Below are 23,103 nucleotides of genomic sequence, written 5' to 3' on the forward strand. Positions count from 1 at the left end.
TTTTTTCTCTAAAAATAACATTTTTTTCCCTCAACTAAAGAAAGACGACATCTATGAAGCACGAACCTCCTCACTTTTCTGCAATACCCACTCAGCATATTTCCACACTAGTTCTTGATCTAAGCAGTAGGTTAGGAAATCAACAATATATTCATAAAGGTCTGAACGAGTAGAGTCGTGGATTTCTCCATTCACAATGTTCACCCATAACTGAAAAAAGGAAAATAAATAGGTTAATTAGTTATATATCTCCCAGAATCAGCTTAAATAAAATCGAGGCACTTTGTTTTTTATTTTTCTTTGAATTTTACTGATTTTTGTGACTTCACTGCACTCCTCAATAAAAACCATTCAATGTAACAAAGAAGTACAATGAAATAAAACATAGCAGTGTATGCCATATTCTGTGCCCTGAGTCTACCACTTCTCAACAGGAAGAAGGGATTACTTATTCTTTTTATCTTAAATAGCATTGTGTATGTAGTTTGTGAAAACAACAGCAAAAAAAACCAAGGGGCTGAGGGCTCCCCTCAAAAAATTAATATAAGGTCATTTCCAGAGAACTCACAGTTATGACTGGACTGTCTAGAAGTATGTGATCTAAGTGACAATCACTGCCTTCACCACTTTTTGCTAAGGCAATGCTACCACATACCAAATTGTGGAATAGTTTTGTTTTCTATTTCAATGTTCATTAGCTCAATTACCATGAAATCTGTGAAGATGTGTAAGGATAAGAAGAAAGCTTTTGGTAACATTTCCTTGGGAATGGTCTTCCTACCAAAAAGATGAGAAAAAATGATTACTAATAACTAATGATTTGAGGAGATTCAGATTTCCTCTTTTTCCTATTCTCCTCATTTCAAGACAGTCTCAGAAGGTTGAGCTAAACTTCTCAACCTGACCTTACAAGGAATCTCTAGTCTAAGGTGAATTTCATTCAGTCAAACTTGGGTGGAGATAGATCCTTCTGTCTAAATTGCCCAAGGCTAGGGGTGGTCTGAGTACACATAGATAGTCCCTCCAAGACTGACATGATGTCACTCTTAGGCCCTCCCTGGAATAAGCTCATTTCTCTTTGTAAAGTCCACTTCTCATTAATTGTTAACCAATAAGAGTTGATTGCCACCTTTAGGAACACTCCTCTTCCAAAAGGGCATATAAGCCTTGAACCTGCCATGAATTTCTTTGGTCTAAGATTCAGTCAAATGAGCAAATCATTAAATTACCCAGAAATTATGCCTCTTGGGCCTTTTTAAAATCACAAAACCAAAAACAGCATCTTTTTTGGTCCTAGAAATGTGCTGTAACTTAAGCTAAGATGACCAATCAGTGTTTAGACCCCTCAACCTGGTGCAATTTAAAAAATATATGTGAGTAAAGTAGTAAGGACACTCCTGCTCTAGAGAGGTCAAACAAACCTGCACTGCAGTGGCATCCTGGCCATTATAATGATAAAGGAGTCCAAGTGCAAAATATCTGAAAGAAAAAAATAAAAGTGGTCAGTGTATGGCCTCCACCATATTGTTCACGGAGCACTGAAGTGTGTGTGTGTGTGTGTGCGCATGCACACACAGCTTATGTGGATGGACATGCTTTGGTTTTCTATGGGAAATGCATATATAGCCCAGGATGGCCAATGAGAAAAGGTAAGGAGGATCAATATCACATAGTTCAAATCTGAGGTACCAAAAAAATGAAAACTTAAGTAACCCTGATGAAATTTTTATTTTAAATACAAAATCTCTTTTAGCATAAAATGTGTTACTGTTACTGCTGAAGTTCAGTGTTCCAAATAATTTTTAAAATACATGTATATATTACCCACCACTTCATAAATAGTCTCTCTTCTCTACAACTGCTAGCTGTAACTGGCTATGACACAAGACGCAATGTAGCATAGTGGATAGAAAAGCCAGGGAGACCTGAGTTTAAGTCCCATCTTGGACACATCCTGGCTTGGTGACCCTGGACAAAAGGGGTTAGAAACTTGGGTTCCAGTTCCAGTTCTGCCAGCTGTGTGGCTTTAGAATGGAAGCCTAATGTAATGAAAACCTAAGGTTCCTCATTAAAAGATTACATAGGCCTATACTAGATGGATAAAGCATTTATTAAATGCTTACTGTGTGCAATGACATATGTTTGAATGTCATTATAATGTCTGTCATTCTGATCTGAGGCTTCAAGCATTTCTTTAAAATATTAGTGATAAGCATGGAACCCAGAAATGTGCTAGGCATCCTATTGAAGAGAGTTAGGTACAGTCGCTTATTCAAGCATTCAATATTAACGGGCAGGGAAAGGACCCAAACTTGTGTCACTCCTGAGGAAGCCATGATATACAAAGGAAATGTCTGGCTCTTTCCCTGAAAGGAGAAACTCCCTGGGCATCTTTCAGCAGTGTTCTGGGTTCCTGGTTCCATAAAGCACTAACGTGTACTTTCTTAACAGAATTATGCTATCAATAATACTTTAAGATCTACTTGAATGGGAGCATTTCATTAATAAGTAAGACACTAAAAATTCTGATGCTCTACATAAGTGCCCACTCTATATAGCAGAATGTGCTAAACTGGTTCAAGGAAAAATGGAAGACTAAATAGTACTACCTTAATTCTGTTATTATTCAGTAGTTCTTACAGAAAGAAGGTAACTTCTTCTAAGGTTGAAACACTCAATCAATAAGAACTGGACTTGTATTAAGAGTTTTAGAAGCTTTTCCTTTCCCCTGCCAGCACTAAGCTTAGTTATCATTCCTTGCAGGACATCATTAGTTTTTAATAAAATGCCAATGTAGCTTCTTTCATCTGTATAAATTTATAGATTTAAGCATAAAGCCCTCCCAAAGTAAAAGAGAAACATAAGAATTACTTTACTTGGGGAAAAAACTGTTTAATGGTGACTGATGTTAACTAACTTTATCAGACTGACAATATTGATTGTATCGCTCAAAGATCCTTTGATATTAGAGTTGAACCTGAAAATATATATAATAGAATAATAGAATCTGACCTAGGTTTTGAATGATTATGCATATTTCTGCCACCATCCTGGCTTAGAAGAATCATTCGTTTAACATATATCCCTGGGAAATCTCCAATTTTATGATTACGCCATCCAGGCTTAACTTCTAGACCAGGGGTTTTTAATTATTTTTGTGTATGTGACATGAACCCATTTGGCAATCTGATGAAGAAGACCACGGACCCCTTTTTAGAATGTTTTTGAAATACACAGGATTGCAAAAGAAACTAATGAGATTGAAATACAGCTACCAAAATATATATTAAAAAAGTTCATGGACCCCAGTTTACAAGCCAGTGTTCTAGACAGTAGCCCTTACCAACCGTATCTTTCAGGAATGAAGGATTTGGGACTCGGTTCTCAATGGAGGGTGGCTAGTACATGCATCACTGCTATCCCATCTTGGAAAGAATGACTCACTTTTTGTGTTTCTCAAGCCATGCCACACTGTCTGTTAAAAGGCAGGAGTTCTCTGTGACCAGAAGGTCCAGCAAGCTTTCGTGATCTGCTTCTGCATACAACTTGAGCAAAGCAGTGTCAATATCTTCTTTGTAGCCATTTGCCACTTCTGTGCTACGGACCTCATTTAGGTAGCTCATGAGGAATCTTTTGCACTTGGTCATCTTCTCTTGGTCCCCTTGGGTCAGCTGGTTCAGGTCTGCATACTCATGCAGAGGGGGGTGAGACCGTGTGAATGAAGAAGTAGTAGGCAACAGGAAGGGATACAGAGATATCAGCTCCCGGACATCAAGCTGGCCGCTTCTGCAATTACAGTGTCAAACTAAATGAAGCAAAAAAGAAAGAAAGAGTACACATAGGCACACAAAAACAACACTGAGGTCGTGTGCAAACAGACACACACTTCTGGTCTTGTGGACATTCTTTTTGAAAAAAGATCCACTTATTTGTAAGTATAAGTTGGCACAGACCACAACCTATTTAGGCTTGTTTCTGTATACATACTAATATATTCAGAACTTAAAACTAATATAAGAGGAAAGAAAGAGATGGTGAGTCATATACTTCCTGAGTAAGGAAGCTGGGAAACCTTGTAAGGATAAAGGTTTCCCAGGGGAAAAAAAGCCTAAATCAATGTGAGGATGTGCAATTTGTTTAAGCCAGGAGGACACAGCAATCTTTAAAACATCTGATAGTAATATATGTTCATGATAAAGGTAGCAGTTTTAAAGGGGTATTTATTTCAAGCCTTAATCTAACTAAATGAAAACCTCTATAATAGCTAATAACTAACATTTATACAGGCCTGTAAGGTTTTACAAAGCTCTTTACACGCGTTATCTCATTTGATTTATCCTTAAAATTTTCACAAACGATTTCTCACAAGGCTAGATATTTTGTCTGGAACCATTTTCTTTTTAAAGAGAGCAAATAAATGCAAGAGGAGAGTGCACTCTTAATTATAAACTACGCTTTATATAAAGGGAATTATGGGAATGTGAGATTATGAAGAAACATGACTTTTCCTTCATATTTTGGTTTGTAATTGCTAACCAAGTCAAATATAAACTCTTTAACTTGGCATTCAAAGCCGTCTACAATACCTTTGCAAGCTTACTCCAAACAATTTCCCCTCACATGTCAGCAGTCCAGACTAACTGGAGTATTGACCATTCACTGCTTTAGTCATGGGAGCCTTTACTGCTTGTGTGCCTTTTCATCTGTCACTCCAGTTCTTTGAATGGTGATCTTCCCCATCCTTACCTGTCAAAACACCTCCCTTATTTTACAGGGAGCTTATGTGCTATTTCGTCCCATGAAGCTATTCATATCTTCTTCCTTGAATTTCTCATACTACTTTCTTTGCACTTCTAGACATTTTTATTATAACTTGTACTATGGTTAACTATATATTTGTTTTATCTCTTGTTAGACTGGGATAAGAACTATTTATTCCTTATCTCACCTTAGTATTGCCAGGTTACAGGATAACACACTGAACAATGTAGACATTTAATGAATGGTGAATTGAAATTAATCCCTGTCAACATTTCACAAGCAACTTTCTTTTTGGCCATACAATAGTGCAGAATCTCAAGCAGGAATGAGTAAGATTCCCTTTGATGAGATAATGGAGAGAGTGCAGGACTCAGAGAAAGAACTAGGTTTGAATGCTGACTGACACCTACTAGCAATGGGAACATGCACAAGTTACAGAATTTCTGAGTCAATCTCTTTATCTGAAAAATGGAGATAAGGATATTGCAGTGTTTACCTCACAGTGTCAAACGTAGAAAGCTTTGCAAATTTTACAATGCTTTCTGTCAGTTATTGTTAGTAGCAGCAGTATCCATAACACACACCAGTATTAGAAGGAAAATCACAACCTTCTTCTATAGGCAACTGTGTTTTAGAACTTTCAAAAAATGTAGTAGGTCTCCTTTTGGTCTGTTTGTAAGTGGGGTGAAAAGTAGGCAAAGCTGCTGCTATCCCACTGAGCTCAGAGACTAGGGAAAGTGAAAAGTGTCAGCCATGAGGAAGTGATGCCCATGGAACCAAGAGGAGCTTCAGGATATTACAGCTCCCCTTCTTAGGAGAAAAGAAAAAGAGGAAAAGGAGGAAGAAAGAAAGAAAAGAGGGGAGCAAGGAAAAGAATTTATACCTCTGAAGAGGGATTAATTATAAAGACGGAGTGCATCTCTAATAGATCAGGGCAAGAACTTAAGATAAGCAGTCTTTTCCATTTTTTTTAATGGGATAGGAGAGACAACATGATGGAGAGAGCATAGATGTAGGAGTCAAAAAAACTCTGGGTTTGAATTCTACCTCTGACAATTACTAGCTACATTGCCTTGGGCAAATCACTTAACTTTTCTGTGCCTCAGTTTCCTTGTCTGTAAAAAAAGAAGGGACTGGACTCTGATTCCTAAGGTCCTTTTCATCTCTAAAACTATGATCCCATGATCATATAAAGTCATGAGAGAAGCCAATTCCAAAATCCTCCTTGGTGGATCCAAAAGCCTCGGTGGCCTGTTCCAGTACTTATGTTTAACCAACTAACATCTTCTTGTTCAATTTTCCATGGAAAGAATAAAAGTAGCATTAAGAGAGAGTGCTCTGAATTTGGAAGATTCAGGTTCAAGCTCTACTCCTGCCTCTTCTGTCTTTTTCCTCATCTGTAAAATGGGGATAATTATAATAATATTATAACAATCCTTGTATTACTTATTCAGAGGGTCATTGTGATGTATGAACTTGGCTAAATATAAAGTGCTACATAAGTCTAAGTACACAGGATCATAGATTTAGAATTAGAAAGGATCTCACATTCATTTTAGAGATGAGAAAACTATGACACAGGTAGGTTAAATGACCACATGGATAATTAAGTAATAGAGTCAGGATTACAACGCAGGACCTTCAATTCCAAACCCAGAACATTCTCCACTTCAGAGAGCATGTGGTCAGGGTCCTCCCAGGAACCTTTCATCTACTACTAAAAGTCATGAAGGTTATCCTGTTGATTTTTTTTGACAGATTAAACAACCTCAAAACCCTTAATAACCTTCTCTTCCCAGAAACTGACATAGCTTGCTTCTCTAATTTCACTCTAATTAAAGCTGCAAATAGTTGGAGAGTGAGGAGATGTAAGTCACGCAATCAGCATTAATTCAGAAGCAATAATTGACATTTAATTTGATGTACAAGATATAATGGTTTTATCAGAGCCATAACTAGCCCAGGGTCAGTGGGACTCTGCCAGAGAAGGCTGTACCTCAAAAACAGGAAGATGTGCTGTCCCCTCTGGCAGTTCTGAGCCTTGTGGCACTTTACGAGTCATGCTATACACTCTCCCTTACCTTTCCTGATTGGACTGCCTGTCGTGAAGTGCTAGGCTTGGGGATCCATGCCATATACACCCAGGGATAGTGGTAGTGGCAGGCATGTGCTGACCTCTCCAGTAAAGGCTTCAGATCTTGATCTCCCCTCAAATTAATTTGCCCTAGGGGCTAGAATTCCTACTTATAACTGGTTATTATTTGTCCTATAGCATTATATTCTAGAAAGACCTTTTGACCTTGAAGAGCATAACCTACTTTTTTTTTTCAGGAGGATCAAGGTGATGATAGCTTTAACACCAACATTCCAATTTACCTGAAGAGTTCTTTAGCTTCTAGGAACTGAAGCTGTGCAAACTGTATAAACCCCGCCTGCTGCAGGATTCTTCTGTACATTACCTGCAAGGAAAGAGACGATTTGCATTTCTAAGAGAGAACAAATCATCACTTCTTCAGTATCTCAAAAGATTCAGGATTTTATCAGTGTGAAAAATTTCCTCTACCAATATACATCAGAAATTCCTCTGTACTTTGGTAGATAATCTTATAAATTCCTATAGTTAAAAAAAATCATCCCAGTGGCAAACCTTTGGGTGATAAGCCTCCCCAAACTTAGACAGGCTAGTCTTCCAATGACACACAGCCTGTTGCTAGGATCATATTCAAAAGCTTTTTCTTAGGTGGTAAGGCCTGATGGAATTTCTGCTCTACCGCCAACATCGAAGTAAAGGATCCAAGGCTACTGCTACAATGTGAAGCGGCATCGGTATTTGGGCTTTAGCACTCTTTGGTTATGATCATAATTATGATAACTTCTCATGTGAGTTCTTTGATTTCAATCCCCTCCTTCTAATCTATCCAGATTAATTTTCCTAAAGGATCACTTTTATCACATCATTTCCTCATTTGAGAGCCTATCGATAGCTCCTTACTGCTTCCCAAAGCAAGATTTCACTCTTCAGTTTGCTATTTAAGTACCTCCCCCAACAGCATTTACACTGTTGTTTGTCCAGACTTCTCTCCCACTATTCCCAGCAGGCTAGTCTCCTTGTCATCCCACATCACCAATGTGCCATGCTCACTCCATGCCAGATCCAAATTTTATACTTTTTTCAAGGCCCAGCTCAAGAGCCACCTCCTTCAAGTGCCCAAAGGAACCAGAGTACCTATCTTGTATCCACTGTTATCATCACCTTAATTCTCTGAACTCTATTTATGTACATAGATTTGAAGAGAATATCTTGATCCTGTGTATATGCTGTCTTAAATTATTCTCTAGTTGTTTGGCACATATATACATTTAGTGTATATATACATGTGTATATCTGTCTGTCTGTCTGTCTGTCTCACATATTTCTTGTTTGTTTAATTGGACTATAAGCCCTCTGAAAGTAGGAACCACTTCCTACTTCTATGTATCCTGCTGCAATGGGCGCAGTCTAGAGGCTTAGGAAATTTGAATGATCCCTCATCTACAAAGGGATTTTCAACTATTTTCTTATTTATAACCAGTTAGTACTTCATAGCAAGAAGTAAATATAACCCAATTATTATCTATATAAGGATATGATCAAATGTATCAAGAGATATTAAGTCATCATACTTAATGTTTTCTTTCCTTCCTTCCCCCTATCTTCCTTCTTGGGCATCCCCTTGTCCTTCCCCTGTTTCCAGGGGCTCTCCATATTGGTGAAGACTTAGTGCAAATATCTTATTGGCTTTAACCCATTAAATCTCAGAACTCCTCAGCTCAAATAAATCACCAACTTCAGCCTCTTTAACTTCAGGGGATATAGGTATGAGCCAGTAACTACCCCTAGCTTAAAGATCAATCTTAACACAACTATAACATTTGGTTTGAACACAGCCTCAGAGGCCTAACATCTTGAGTTAAGTTTAAAGGTAAAGGTAAAGGTAATTAAAAGTAAAAAACTGCTAGGGAAAATAGAAATTGAAGCTATGACCCATACTATTAGTTTGTTTCTGACATTAGGTATACTCTTAAAAAAATTTTTTTTTCAATTAAGTATTATTTCTTTCCCTTTTACTTCCCTTTTTCCAACTCCCCACCTCAAACCTCCAACACAAGGTAAAAAAGAAAAACAAAACCCTTACAAATATTGGGAAACAAAACAAATTCCTATACTGGCCATATTCAGAAACCTATGTCTTACACTAGTTGCAATATTTCATAGACTCAAAAATTTAGACTTGGGAGAGGGTCTTAGTGAAGGAGGGTCAACCTCCTTATTTTATAGAAAAGAAAAAATAAAGCCCCCAAAATTCCCTGAAGTCACACAGTTAGGTCTTCTAACTCAAAATTAAGTGTTCTTTCCACTCTACCACTACTCCCTTTTGGAATCTTTTTTTCATAATAATGAATTATAAAAATCACTGAATGATTGCCCTTGAAGGGATATTAGAGATTACCTAGAATAGTCCTTTATCTTTTTTTTTCTTTTTTCTTTTTTTTTTTTTTGCCTTTTAGAGGGCAATAGCGGTTAAGTAACTTGCACAAGGTTGCACGGCTAGCAATTTTTTTTTGTGTGTGTGTGTGGGTGTTAAGTGTCTCAGGCCGGAACCGAACTTGGGTCCTCCCGATTCCAGGGCCGGCACTTTACTCACTGCGCCACCTAGCCGTCCCAGTCCTATATGTTTTATGAGAAAAGTGAGGCCCAGATGAGCCACATGTTCTTGAAAGAGGTAGGACTGGTACCTAAATTTCATAGTCTAATGTTCCTTTCAAATCTAAAAATATGAATCTGATACTAAAAAATAAAAATTTTGTGGTAAAAAAGAGAAATTTATAACCTGAAGATTTCTGAATCTATTTATAACATCCTCAGTTCACTGAACTGCTTTCACTACTCTTTCAAGCCCTTATGTAGGAGAATATATGCATTTCTGTGTATATACATATATGTATATGTGTGTATTAGACAGGGTGTCCCAAAACTCTTAGTGAAGTTTTAACCTTTACTAAAACTTTTGGATATTGCATTTGGGTACGTATACTGGGCACTGGACTAGTATTTCCTGCTTGATTCTACTTCATTTTCAGAGAAAAGACATCCTTTTCCAGCCAAAGTGTCAGAATAAATCAAGAAAGAAAATTTTAAAAGCACTCTTTCAACTAGACATTAAGAACAGTATAGCTTTAGAAGGTTGGCCTCAGCCAACAACCACACGATGGCAGCAAAGGATAAGAAAACAAGGGTAGTTGTCACTTTACATAATCAATAGGTTTCTGAGGCATTGGATATAAACAGAAATTAGAAAACAAAAGGCCACCCTGAGTTTCCTCCCCTTCCCTCTTTTGGCAAAAGCTCAGAAGGGGAAGTGGTTCTTCTTGTCAAAGCTAAAACCATTACTTGTGCTTGTCATATTTCCATACCTCTTTTGGGAACTTTACACATGTTCACTGATTATTCCTTTTTGATATATTCAATTTAAGAAACATTCAGTGCCAATGTGGAAAGTATTTTGATAGAATGGGTATATAAACCACAAATCTAAACAGACCTTGCCCTTAAAGAGCTCACATTTCATCTTCTGTAATTAGATAAATTTGGCTATAAAAGTTATGTAGGGAAAGTTTTAAAAATTACTCATGGGCTAAGCTTATAAATAAAAGTTAATATTCTAGCAAAAGGGTAGGATAATCATTTTAAGTGACAATTGGTTAAGCTGCCCACGGGAACATAAAAATTGCCATCTCTAGACTAAATAAAATCAAGGTAACATAATTGCAAATAAGAAAAACTTTCTTGAAGATGCAATAATTGAGCCTAGTACATCAAATCTTATTATAAAGACATGAATTTTCAAGTAAAAGGATGGTCAGAAGGCAATTACAGTGCGCCAGTTATGCTACAATGAAAATGCAGTCAGTGGCTAGGGCAATATATTTAATGTTAAACAGAAGTTCTTCAGACAAAATTTGTTTGGAGTCTCTTGTCCCCCAATTAGCCATTGGCTGGCTCAGAGTGGCAAATCATTTAATTCCAGTTAAGGTGTTAACTGATAGCTAAAGTGTTAGAAGATAAAGGCTGGAGGTCTGATCCTTTCCAAATGTATTTGCATTTTTAAAAGGGAAGGTTTAGAGAGAAAAACCAACTGAAAAGGCCAGCCCAGGGCACAGCTAGGGGGTTGGGTACTGCAGATAATAACAGGTTTGGTTTTTAACAAAATGAAGGTTTGTGGTGAGTAAGTCAAGTCAATTGCTGCAATTCTTTCTAATAGCACATGCTCACAATCATGTCTCCTTGTCACGAATTTGGTAATTCTCAAAATATTTCAAAGTTTTTCATTCTTATTTATCTGTTATGGTGATCAGTGATTTTTGATGTTACTATTATAATTGGGGTTTTTTTGGGGGGGTGAATTTAATTGGCAAATGTTGCGTGTGTTCTGACTGTTCCACTGACCTGCTGTCCCTGTCTCTCTTCCCTCTCTCTAGCCTTCCTATTCCCTGAGATACAATATTGAAATTAGGCCAATTAATAACCTTACAATGGCCTCTAAGTATTCCTATGAAAAGAAGAGTCAACTGTCGTAGCCAACTTTATCACTGTCCTACTTTAAGAAATTGCCATAGCCAACCCAACCTTTAGCAACCATCACCCTGATCAGTCAGCTACCATCAACATTGAGACAAGATTCTCCATCAGCAAAAAAGATTATGACTCACTGAAGGCTCAGATGTTGGTTAGCATACTTTTTAGTAATAAAGTATTTTTTAAATTTAGGGTATGTGCATTTTTAAAGACATAATACTGTTACGCACTTAACAGACTGCAGTCTACTATAAACATAACTTTTATATGCACTAGAGAACCAAAGACTTCATGTGACTCTTTATTGTGATACTTGCTTTATTGCAGTAGCCTAGAACCAAACCACAATATCTTCTAGGTATGCCTAGACTGATATGCATATTATGTTTGAGGTGGGAGGTGGGCAATCAGGGTCTAGACCAGGAGTTGGGGACCTTTTATGTATCACAGATCCCTTTGGCAGGCTGAGGAAGCTTATGGACACCTCAGACTGATATTTAGAAATGTATTAAATAAATGATTACAAAGTAAACCAATTATATAAAAATGCAGCTATTAGGGGCAGCCAGGTAGCACAGCGAGTAAGAGCACCAGCCCCAGAGTTGGGATGACCTGGGATCGAATCCGGGCTCTGATACTTAGCACTCACCCAGAAACACCTGGCCATGTAACCTTGAGCAAGTTACTTAACCCCAATTGCTAAGGGGCGGCCAGGTGGCTCAGCGAGTAAGAGCACCGGCTCCAGTGTCGGGATAACCTGGAATCGAATCCAGACTCTGATACTTAGCACCACACCCAGAAATAACTAGCTGTGTAACCTTGAGCAAGGTTACTTAACCCCAATTGCTTAAAAAAACATGCAGCTATTAATTTTTTAAAAAAAAATTCTAGAATCCCTGATCTAGATGCAATCGCAGTTGCTAAAAGGAGTTGGGGGGGGGGGAAGAGATACCAAAACTTGTGGCCATTTCTATCACCCCATATATAAACATTAAATGGTGGAGATGAGAAGTATAACAGAACTATGCCACCAACATTAATATTAAAGTAAGGAAACAGATATTTACACAGATGCTATATTTGATATGATCCTAATAAAGCTGCCCCCAGCCCCAATATTCTAACTTCACTATAGTCCCAGTCCTACTGAAGAGCAGGGCCACTGTACCTACCTAGACCTGACCCCCATCCCTGCCAATATCCTAACTTCTTCATATATGCCTCACTGCTCACTAGAATAACAGGTGTATCCCTGAACACTTTTCTGTGTTCCCACAGAAACAGGAGGTATGTCCATGTGATGGGAACCCAGCTACTTCCTCTACCTAGGCACTGCCCCCAGACCCATTCCCACAAAAACAGGTATGTTCTTGTATTCAACCACAATCACATCATCCATTTAGCCCAAGATAGGACCACAATACCTAACTATCCATCTTGACCAGACAGGATTACAATAGCTAGCCAACTGGGCAGCATGACCAGAATGTTTAACCACCAGACCATAGATGGGACCCCTCCTCCATTACCTAATCCCTTAGCAAACCCCTCCTGCCTTTTTAATATTCATTATTTCTGTTACATAATTGCATCTTTACCCTATAAAAATCCATCTTGCTTTCTCTGAAGTTGCAGATTTCTCTTGGAACTTAGCCCACTTCATGAGAGGTGTCAATCTCAACAAATGCCTACTATACTTGGATTAGATTCTGAATTCTTTGAGATGGTTCTACCACAACACATTATGAAACCCTGCAACAGTTTTTGGGTAGATAGAGCCCCCATCCCAACAGGCCAAATGAGGTTCATTTTTTGATTAAAATATTCTTTTCTATTTTGTACAAAAAATTGTAGGATCAATCTAGTACAAAAAATTTCAAAAGAGGACATTTACTCCAACCACCTCATTTTAAAAGAGCAAACTGTGTCCCAGGAAGGTTTATTTAGTAGACTTGAGGTCACACAGGTTGCGTCATAAGGACCAAAAGTAAAATTGGAATCTATATCCTCTGACTCCAGAGCTACTGCTGTTTCTATTGTATCATGTTATTTTAAAAAATAAATTGTTGAAAGTCAGATGTGGCCAAGAGTCTAAATATTAACTGGCATTATTGCAAGGACTAATGTGAGAAAAAAATTCCAAATAATTAGAGTGATCCAAAATTGGAAAGGGCTGCCTCAAGGTGTCTCCTGTTTGTGCTGCAAGAAAGATCACCAGTAAGATGCATTATCAAGAAATTCTTGTTCAGGTTTGAATTGGACTAGGCGGTCCCTGAGGTCCTTTCTAATTCTGAGTCGGTGTATGAATGTTCTGTTTTGAAATGATTTGGCATCATATAAAGAACACTGGATTTTGAATCAAACTGTACCTGTAGCACTTACTATCTGGGTGACCATGGGCAAATCGCTTCACCTTGTTGGGCCTCAGTTTCCTCATTTGGTCTAGATGGCCTTTGAGATCCCTTTTGGTCTAGAGCTATGATCTAGTGACAAGGTAACCTCTGGGGTCTCTGATCCTATGACCCCCTGCTCTGCTATGTGACCTTATGAAGTTCCATTGGGGGGACGAGAGGATGGGGTAGTTTTGTCTTATTTCCTAAAATGAAAAGATTAGGCAAGATGATCTCTAAAGTTCTTTCTGGCTCTGAGTCCCATGACCTTTCAACTTACTTTCTGTATCAGAAAAGTTTTTCTTCCTTTATTTAAAAAAAGCCTTCTCTTGGATGGCTAGGTGGCACAGTGAATAGAGCACCGGCCCTAGAGTCAGGAGGACCTGAGTTCAAATCCGGCCTCAGACACTTCACAAAAACTAGCCGTGTGACCTTGGGCAAGTCTCTTAACCCCAACTGCCCTCCAAAAAAAACAAACAAAAAATTTAAAAAGCCTTCTCCTGCTGAGTTATTACACAAAATTGTTTCTCCTTATAATATACATATACACATATATAGAGCTCACTGAACAAAAAGAATGATCAATTTTTAAAAGGAGAAAAAGAGAAAGTCCTAGTCAAATTCCTTCAGAACAAAATGGACACTGAAACAAAAACATTTCAAGAGTCAAAATGAAAATCATAGGCTCATAGATTTAGATCTGGAAGGGACCTTTGAGTCATCTAGTACAAAGCACTCACTTTAAGACCCAGAGAGATGAAAGGATTAACCACAGTTTACACTAAGTGACAGAATGGGTTTTTTAATTCAAGCCCTCTGACTCCTGAAACTTGATATGATATTTTATTGTTTAATGTTGTGTTATGCTTAATGGGGAATAGACACTGCTCCTTTCCCCCAACATCTTGTGTCTGTCCTTCTGTTTCGGTTTCTTGAGGAGCTCTAAGCAACCCTCTAAACTTCAATTAATTACTCTGAGTCTAGACTTTCATGTTCCAATTCCTTGCTGTATCATCCTTATTTCTGCAGGTAAATGCTACTTTACTTATAAAGTGGCAATTTGTGATTCTTAAATAACAGTGTATCTCAGGCAAATCTTAGGAAAAACTTTTATGAACCTTGAGAATACTTAGTAGCACCATTTTGTGACAAATCATCTCTCTGTGCCTCATCTATCAAATGGGGGGGAAGGACCAAATCTTGAAAGGTCCTTTCAAGCTCTGAAACTATGAATAAGAACTTCCTCTTTCCTTAATGTCAAGAAAAGCAAGAAGAGGAAAAGGTAGGCCAGAGAAAACAGGAAGGGGTCAAGAAGGCTGATATACTGGTGTCTACTACTGCCTGTTTTCCTTTCTTTCTCATCAGCTTTTCCCCACCGAAGATTTGCCTTAGATACACTTATTTAAGAGTCACAAATTGCCACTTTATGAGTAAAGTAACATATTTACCTCCCCTGAGGGTATACCTCATCAGTGTGTCCATATTCCTAACAACACATTAGCATTAACATTCATCCTCCTTTGAAGTATTTAAATACTGTTACAAGCATTTCAAAAATCAAGTAATGTTGTAGAACCCAGAGATCCCAAAGAAATGCACAAATGACTAAGGGAATTTTATCTTCTAATCTGTTGCTATTTTCTGTGTGTGTGTGTGTGTGTGTGTGTGTGTGTGTGTGTGTGTGCTTCATATATTTACACACACTTTGTGTTTGTATTTTATCCCTCCTCAGTAAATTCCGTGCAGGAATGGGCTGTCTCCCAGCTACATTTGGTATCACCTCATCATCCTTATGCTCTGGGAAAGTAGACACTTCAATAAATGTTAGATGAATTGAATTGATCCTAGCAAGCCTTCTATTTCTACCTAACCTAATCTTTTACTGTTCCGTTCACAGATTTAAGTTCAACCTGGATATCACATTAAAAAAAGTGTAATAGTTTAAGGTTATCAGATCAAACCACTAGTGTTATTGAAAGTCTTCAATCAGAGCTATTAACTAGGAATTTTTGCACTTAAGCCACAATAATCATGTTTTTTTAATGGGGTAGAGTGTGGAGAGAAACCTCAAGCCACTGGCACAAAGATTTGGGGAGAGCTTCAACCCCCAGGGATCTAATATCTTCCAGTACAATGCAGCAAACACTTATCAGACACACAATGTGTGCCAGGAATTGGGCTACCCTCTGGGGATAAAAATATAAAACAAATCACCTCTTCCCTCAAGGAGCTCGAATTCTACTACAGGGAGACACATAAGTATCTAATTATTTTATGAGGGAAACAACACTAAAAACTAGAGGAATCAAGAAAGGCTTCCTGTAGAAGGTGAAATATAAGTTGAGCCTTAAAGGAAACTAAAGATTATAAGGGGCAGAAGTAAGAGGGCAGTGCATCCCAGGCATAGGAAACAGCTGGAATGCCAAGTTCAGAGAAGATTAATAGACTAGTTTAGGGCATGTAAAAAGTATATGAAGACAAGTAAAATGCACTATTAAATGTAAACCAGACTGTGATAATGAAAGCCTTGAAGGGCTATGCTAAGGAGTTTGTATTTTATTGTACAGACAACAGAAGTCACTGAAGCTTCTCAGGAGGAAGAATTAAAGGCAAGACATAGTTAGGAATATTATCTTGGCAGCTTTGTGGAAGATGGGTTTGAGAGGGGAGAAGCTGGAAGAAGAGAGTCCAATGAGGAAGCTTTCATAATAGTATAGGCAAGAAGTGATAAGAACCTCAAACAGGGTGGACTGGAGTGAGTGGGAAGGATGTAAGAAATGTTGAAGGCAGAATCAACAAGACACAGCAACTGACTATATATGAAGGATAAGGAAAAAGGGAAAAGTGGAGGATGATGCTGAGCTCGTGGATCTAAGTTACCAGAGGTGTACTCAAAAGAAAGATGGACGTTTGTTAGAGGGGCAAGTTTAGGCTGGAAGATAAGGAGCTCAAATTTTGATCATGCTGAATCTGAGATGTTATAGGATACTGAGGTGGAGATGACAGAGGGAGGCAGTAAATGGGAACACAGGAGAGAAAGTATGGCTGGATATATTGATCTGGAAGTCATCTGCAGAGATAATAATTGAACTAATGGGAGCAGATTATCAAGTGATAGGGTACAGAGAGAGAAAAGATGGGGGTCCAGGACAGATGGACCATTGGTTATATTTATTCTTAGAGAGAGAATTGTGAATGATGACCCTGCAATGAAGACCGAGAAGGAATGGGCAGTCAGGTAAAGGAAGAAACAGGACAAAGTAGTATCCCAAAAGTTGAGGTGGAGAGAACATCCAGAAAAATGGGTGGTAAACAGTATCAAAAACTGAAAAGGAAGTTCAGAAAAGGCTGAGGACTGAGAGAAGTTTATTGGACTTAGTAATTAACAGATCAGTGGTCATCTTGGAGAATATACTACAATCGTGTGATTTTTGAAGCCACACTGCAAAGGATTAGTGGGAGGTGAAAAAGTGGAGGCAATGAATACAGACAGTTTTTACTAGGAGTCTTGTTATGAAATAGAAAAGAGCTATAAATAATAGCTTACTATTTTAACTAATTATCTTTGCTAACTAGGTTTAATCAGGAAATATATGGTTGGTTCAGAAGCCCTAGTGTTGTAGGGGACAGATGAGTTAATTTCCACACTACCACAATGCTAGCCAAAACTGCTACAAGTAAGAAAGTTATAGACCAGGGGTAAGTTTGGATTAACTTTGATGCCAAGTAGACCGATCTAGAACCAAGCTCTGGGCAACTCTGAGCCAGAGGAGTATAAAAGTTGCTTTTAGGATCTGGACCTCATGAAATCCCATGCAACCTTCTTACCAGGAGTTTTTTATCTTCCTAAAGTACTTTTTAACTACCTCCATCTTCTGAGAGTTTTTACATAAGATTTTAGGAAAAGGGCTGTTTGTTTGAACCTGTGGGTTCTGAGGGACAGTCATCTGGACACCAAGGTAAGTGGCACTGAAGGGGTGTTTGAATGGATACCCTTGTCCAACTACTTGAATCTCCCCTAGATCACTATTATTCCTGTTTTCAGGCAGGCATGATCCTGGTCAATCATCTTCCCTTCTTCATTAAGAGGGTGGTGGCAAAATTCCAGAACCCTCTACCAGCTGTTGAAGGTGCTAGGAGGGTATCTTACCTTTAAACACGTACAGGGGCGCATGCTGAATGAACAGTTTTACCCCGACCATAAGTACTAGGGTGGGCTGGGGGATAACAGCAGAAAGGTACACTGTTAGACACATGTAGCTTTCTCCTACTGCTGGCACCCTCCTACCCCCACCCCAAGGCATTTCTCAATGTCTATGGGATTATTTAGGAACTTAAAATTTAGGCGCCATGGGGAAAAGTCCAATCTTCCCCACTCTCATTACAGCTCTATCTCTAAATCCATGAAGAAAAACTAATTGTAGCCTTGAAAAAATGTTACACACTTAAAGTTTGTGCAAAGAGGCTCTTGAACAATTTTAACATGAGTCTTGTTCAAAACAGCTTAGATTCCAGTGCTTTAAATATAAAACTAATCTAGAAAAATCATCACTTTAAAACAGAAAGTAATTCTTTTTCTTCTACTTTCCCATCTTAGAATGAAAATCAGAAAAGTAGATTTTTTCCAATCTAAGAAAAACAAACAATTTCTTTTCCTTATTTTTCTCTTCTCTCATTTTTCCTTCCCTTTAATTCTCTAAACTCTCTGGTATATACCAGAATACATATGTGCCTTATTTCTCCCCAATGCCACATCAATAATCCCTTAGTTATTATGCCCATTACTATTAATAGTAGAAAATCTTAAGTATATATAATATATGTGATTATATTTTATATACATCATATAATAATATATATAAACACACATACACACACACATATATAGCATGCCACTACTTGGTCAGGTACAACTCCTACATGCTAGATTTCTTTTCAGGCATGTATATATTTTCTCTCTCCATCTAGAGCCTAAGTCCTATTTCTTTGTATGCTCAAAAGTACCTGGCATGATGCCTTGCACAAAATTAATATTTACTGATGAATTTCATAATTTTCCCCACCATTATCAATGGCATTAATAACACTGCTCCTGTACTGTCCCACCAAAGTTTTATATATATATATACATATATATATGTGTGTATATATGTACATGTATAAATCTATTCACATATTAATGTAATATAATATTTACCTATGTATATATATCTCTGCATGTAGTCTTGCTACTGTCAAACATAGAGAATAATTTGTACTAAGCTAACAAAGTACTAGCAAGATAGGAGTTTTTAGGGTCTAATTTAAACAAAGGGAGAAAAAAAATTCATAATTAACATATTAGTTATCATATTCAGGTGTGTCCTTAAGGCTTTAAAACATCTGTTTTCTTAAATGGACTGAAGATTCTACTTGCCCTTCAAAAATAACTCAGCCCATTTAACTTATTTATTTGCTTAGTAAACTTTTTTTCCTGTAGACTGCAAAGGTAAACTTCGGCCCAGCTTGGTTCCAATGATCACAAATTCTAACTGTCAAGTATGAATTGTGCCCTTGATTCATCTCTGTGGGTTCCATGAATAAGAATGACTGGCATGTTTTTGAACTAGGTCTCATTATTGTTGGGAGGTTAAGTTCTTACACAATCTGAAACTACAGACCTGGAATTTTTCTTTCGGAATGTTCCTTCGTGCTCCTTTTGCTAAAACTAAAGCTTCTTCCACTCTCCGACTTGCAAGGAGATCCTGAATTTGTCTTTCAAGGGGTAATGGAACCAAGATATATACTCCTTTACTGGTGGCTACGATCACTCTTCCTGTGCAGAAATATAAGGTTGTTGTATAAGAACGTAAACATCATATTTTACATAATTTTTTACAAATCAGGTTTTTGATAAATGGTGCATTTCCAACAACTTTTAATTCAATCCAAATACTTACTAAACTTATACCTTGTGCAAAGCACTGAGTTAAATCCAGGAGAGAGAGAGAGAAAGACATGATGATCCTGCCCTCTTCATTCAGGGATATGATTTGTCTAATATAAATCTGTAATTTTAAAACACCTAAAAACACTCCATTCTGCTTTTAGTTCAATTAAACTTTGATAATCTTACCATAATTAATGAGTGATTAACTTAGTCCAATATGATTTTCCCTACCCAGGACCATTATACTGTTTATGTACTGCCTGTACCATTTACCAAGACAATAATACCTCACATTATGTCATTAACTTTTGCAAAGCAGTTTACGTACATGATCTCATCCAGGTTTCAATAGCCATAGGTACAAGTTTTATGATCCATATTTTACACAAGTGGGAGAAATTGTTTCAGAAAGGTTGAGTTGCTTATTGTCACAGCATCAGAGGCAGGATTCTATGTCAGTTCTCTGACTTCAGGTCAAACTCTCTCTGTTCTTTCTAGTACAGCATGCCATTACTTGGCCATGTACAACTCCTACAAGCTAATTCTCTTTTCAGGAGTACGTGTATACACACACACACACACACACACATCCATACACATACACATATTTCTCTGTCCATCTAGATCCTAAGCCCTTGTGTTACATTTATTTGTATCCTCAAAAGCACCTAGCACGATGCCTTGCACAAAAAAATTTATTATAATTTTTCCCAACATCTCAATGACATTAATAACACTACTCCTCCACCCTCTCCCCAACTTCCACCTCCCATGAAGCTGAATACATTGTTTGCTATGTATTCATATTTCAAATTCAATATTTCAAAAGATCTATGATTTCATTAATAGAGGCAAAACTCCTCCATGCTTTAGTTCAGAGTTTCATAAATTGTCGCCCTCAAAAATACCAAGTCGTTTATCTGGCGACAAACCTTTTAGTGCTGAGTCTAAGAGTCAGCTAGGCAGGACCTGCCAAAGCTTGTGCTCCTGTGACACAGTATTCCACTACCAAAGGTTAACCATAACATAAGGAGGCATCATATTCAAGACTTTAGGGGAGGATATAATCCTGAGACACTGAACTTTAAAATGCTGTTCTTCCCCTCCCCCCTTTTTAACCAGAAGTTGCCTCTAAATTTAGAGTAAATACATGATCTAGAACAAGGGCTCTTATCACTCAATTAAAGAGTGCTATTGGTAAAACTACAATGGTCCATCACTTAGAAATCGATTCTTTTTTAAATTAAAAAAGAAACAAAAAGGACCTTTGGAGAGTCAGAACATGTTCTACTGAGTTGATTGTTCAAAAAACTAGAGTACAACATTTAGAACAAAAGTACTGCACAGAGCATTTTATACATATCCTTCTCTCTGAAAAGCTATAAAATCTTTACACTGCTATCTTTTTTTCAAAAATCCTGAACTAATTAGGCAGGTGAACAAAATCCTTCTCATGTTACTAATGGGGAAATTGAAACACAGAGTGATCTAAGGCTTCACCTATAGATTGTAAGCAGTGCAGGCAGGATCATTATCTAGTTCTAGCTGCTACTACCAAGAGCTTTCAAATATACTCTGTTGACTCTTGGAAAAGGTCTATAAGAGAGTACTGTTCACCACCTCCCTTTTTATATGAAGAGAAACGTAAAGCTTGCATTGCTAAATGAAAGATAATTTATGACACCATTCAAAAATATTAGATTTTTTTTAATAGTAGTTGCTAATTATTTGTTAATACCTTCAAAATCCTGTAAAATGTGCCCTTCCTTAAAAGGCAGTGTCTGTTTTTGCTGTTGATCCAACATGCTATGCACTGTAATGAATTCATCATCTAGAGCTATTACATATGGAAAGCAAATGGCTGCACCAATCACATTCTCTGACCAATGCACAGGGGCGCGCTGGGATATCCCATCTACTGTGGCAAACATGCCTATAAAAAAAAAAGAGATAAAATTAACTGGTACAAAGATCAATACTTTTAGTGCTGTTTTTATACAGATGTGTTTGACTACACAATACATTTATTGTTCAGTTTTTGGGAAGTAGGCTAGACTGAAAGAAAGGAGGGAAGGTGAACAGTCCAAGGAATTATAAAGCTTAATTTTGTGAAGGGATTATGTATACCTTTTCCTCAAGATCTACATTCTAGATTCACTTCTGAGAAGGAGTGCTTGTGACTAAAAGCAGGGAAGGTGTTTTTATCCAATTTAAGTAGATTTATTCTTTCAAATGTTAAAGCTTGATTTGTCCCAAATACTTTTTTAACTATGCATATAGTTTGCTCCTAAGGCTTTAGGTTTTCTTAACTCTACATATTATTCTCTCTCAACTCTTCTTTTTCAGCATTGTGTACAAGCTATAACTAATTTCCTTATCACACATTGTCCAAAACTGAGATGATCATTCTCTTGAAACCTGCTCCTCCTTCTGATTTGTCAGTGGTGCCCCAGTTCACCCGATGTTTCATATTGTACATTATTAGTCTTCCCTTGCCCTAATTGACTGGATGACCACTTTGTGTCAGTCCCACTTCTCTGGTCTCTCTCCCATCCACTGCTTCCTTTCTATAGCCATTGCCACTACTCTAATACAGACCTTCATTACTACCCTCCTGGTCTTCTGCAACAGTATCTTAACTAGTCTTTGATTCGTCCCTTCTCTTCTGCACTCCACATCACTCTTCACATTAAAGCCCCAAACTGGCTTCCTTCTGCACAGAGCTGGTCAGGTATCTATGTTGCTTCACTCATCCTTTGTCTCCTGAGAACAGATGTCCATACAAGGCCTTCTACAATCTGTTGCTACTCTATTTTTTCAGATGCTACTTCATTAACTCCCCGAGTTATACTTTAGGACCCAATCAAAGAGAACTGTGTGCCCTGAACCTTCCTTGGACTTTCCAACCTGGATGCCTTTGGCTCTGGTAATTTCTTATACCTGACACATCCTCCCTCCTCTGTCATTTAATTCTGATCTATCTTTTAAAGTCCAACTCAAATGCCACCTCTTCCAGGAAACTACTCTGATCTCTCCAGTTTGTAATTCATGTGACCCATTTCAGATCTTACTTAACACTTTGTTTTCCAGCTACCACCTTCTATTTTGCATGATAATTATCCGTGCATCTGTTCTGCCTGGCCTGATATCCTAGAAACTTCCCAAAAGCAGGAACTATATTTGACCTGTACACAAAAGCTTAATACATATAGAATAAATTCTGAGTTAATGAAACAGACATGTGGGGAAAGCAGAACGAAACAAAAGCAATCTAGGAGTAGAACTTTCACCCAAATGTCAGGCAAAGCAAAAAATGGTGAGGAAATAGAGTCAAATCTGTGTTTGGTTCTCCTTTAGGTCAGCTACAGCGGCCTCCCACCATGGTCAGACTGTTGTGCAGAGCACAT

The 23,103-nt window shown here is 37.8% G+C and overlaps 1 protein-coding gene across 4 annotated transcripts in view; it reads right to left on the bottom strand.

The window, feature by feature from the left end:
* The window catches only part of TGFBRAP1 (transforming growth factor beta receptor associated protein 1), a 70,017-nt gene that overhangs the window by 21,615 nt on the left and 25,299 nt on the right, over positions 1–23,103 (bottom strand). For all 4 annotated transcript variants that reach the window (XM_069093963.1, XM_069093964.1, XM_069093962.1 and 1 more), the window contains 6 exons: positions 21,435–21,629; positions 19,428–19,582; positions 7,138–7,220; positions 3,445–3,786; positions 1,422–1,479; positions 67–210 (listed from right to left, as the gene is read on the bottom strand). In XM_069093963.1, coding sequence (XP_068950064.1) covers positions 67–210; positions 1,422–1,479; positions 3,445–3,786; positions 7,138–7,220; positions 19,428–19,582; positions 21,435–21,629 — 977 coding nt within the window. The remainder of the gene's footprint in view (positions 1–66; positions 211–1,421; positions 1,480–3,444; positions 3,787–7,137; positions 7,221–19,427; positions 19,583–21,434; positions 21,630–23,103) is intronic.

Source organism: Petaurus breviceps, unplaced genomic scaffold (assembly GCF_028583685.1).
Source record: "Petaurus breviceps papuanus isolate PSGF00001 unplaced genomic scaffold, PetGlider_PUasm1.0 214, whole genome shotgun sequence".
In the NCBI taxonomy this organism is placed as follows: domain Eukaryota; kingdom Metazoa; phylum Chordata; class Mammalia; order Diprotodontia; family Petauridae; genus Petaurus; species Petaurus breviceps.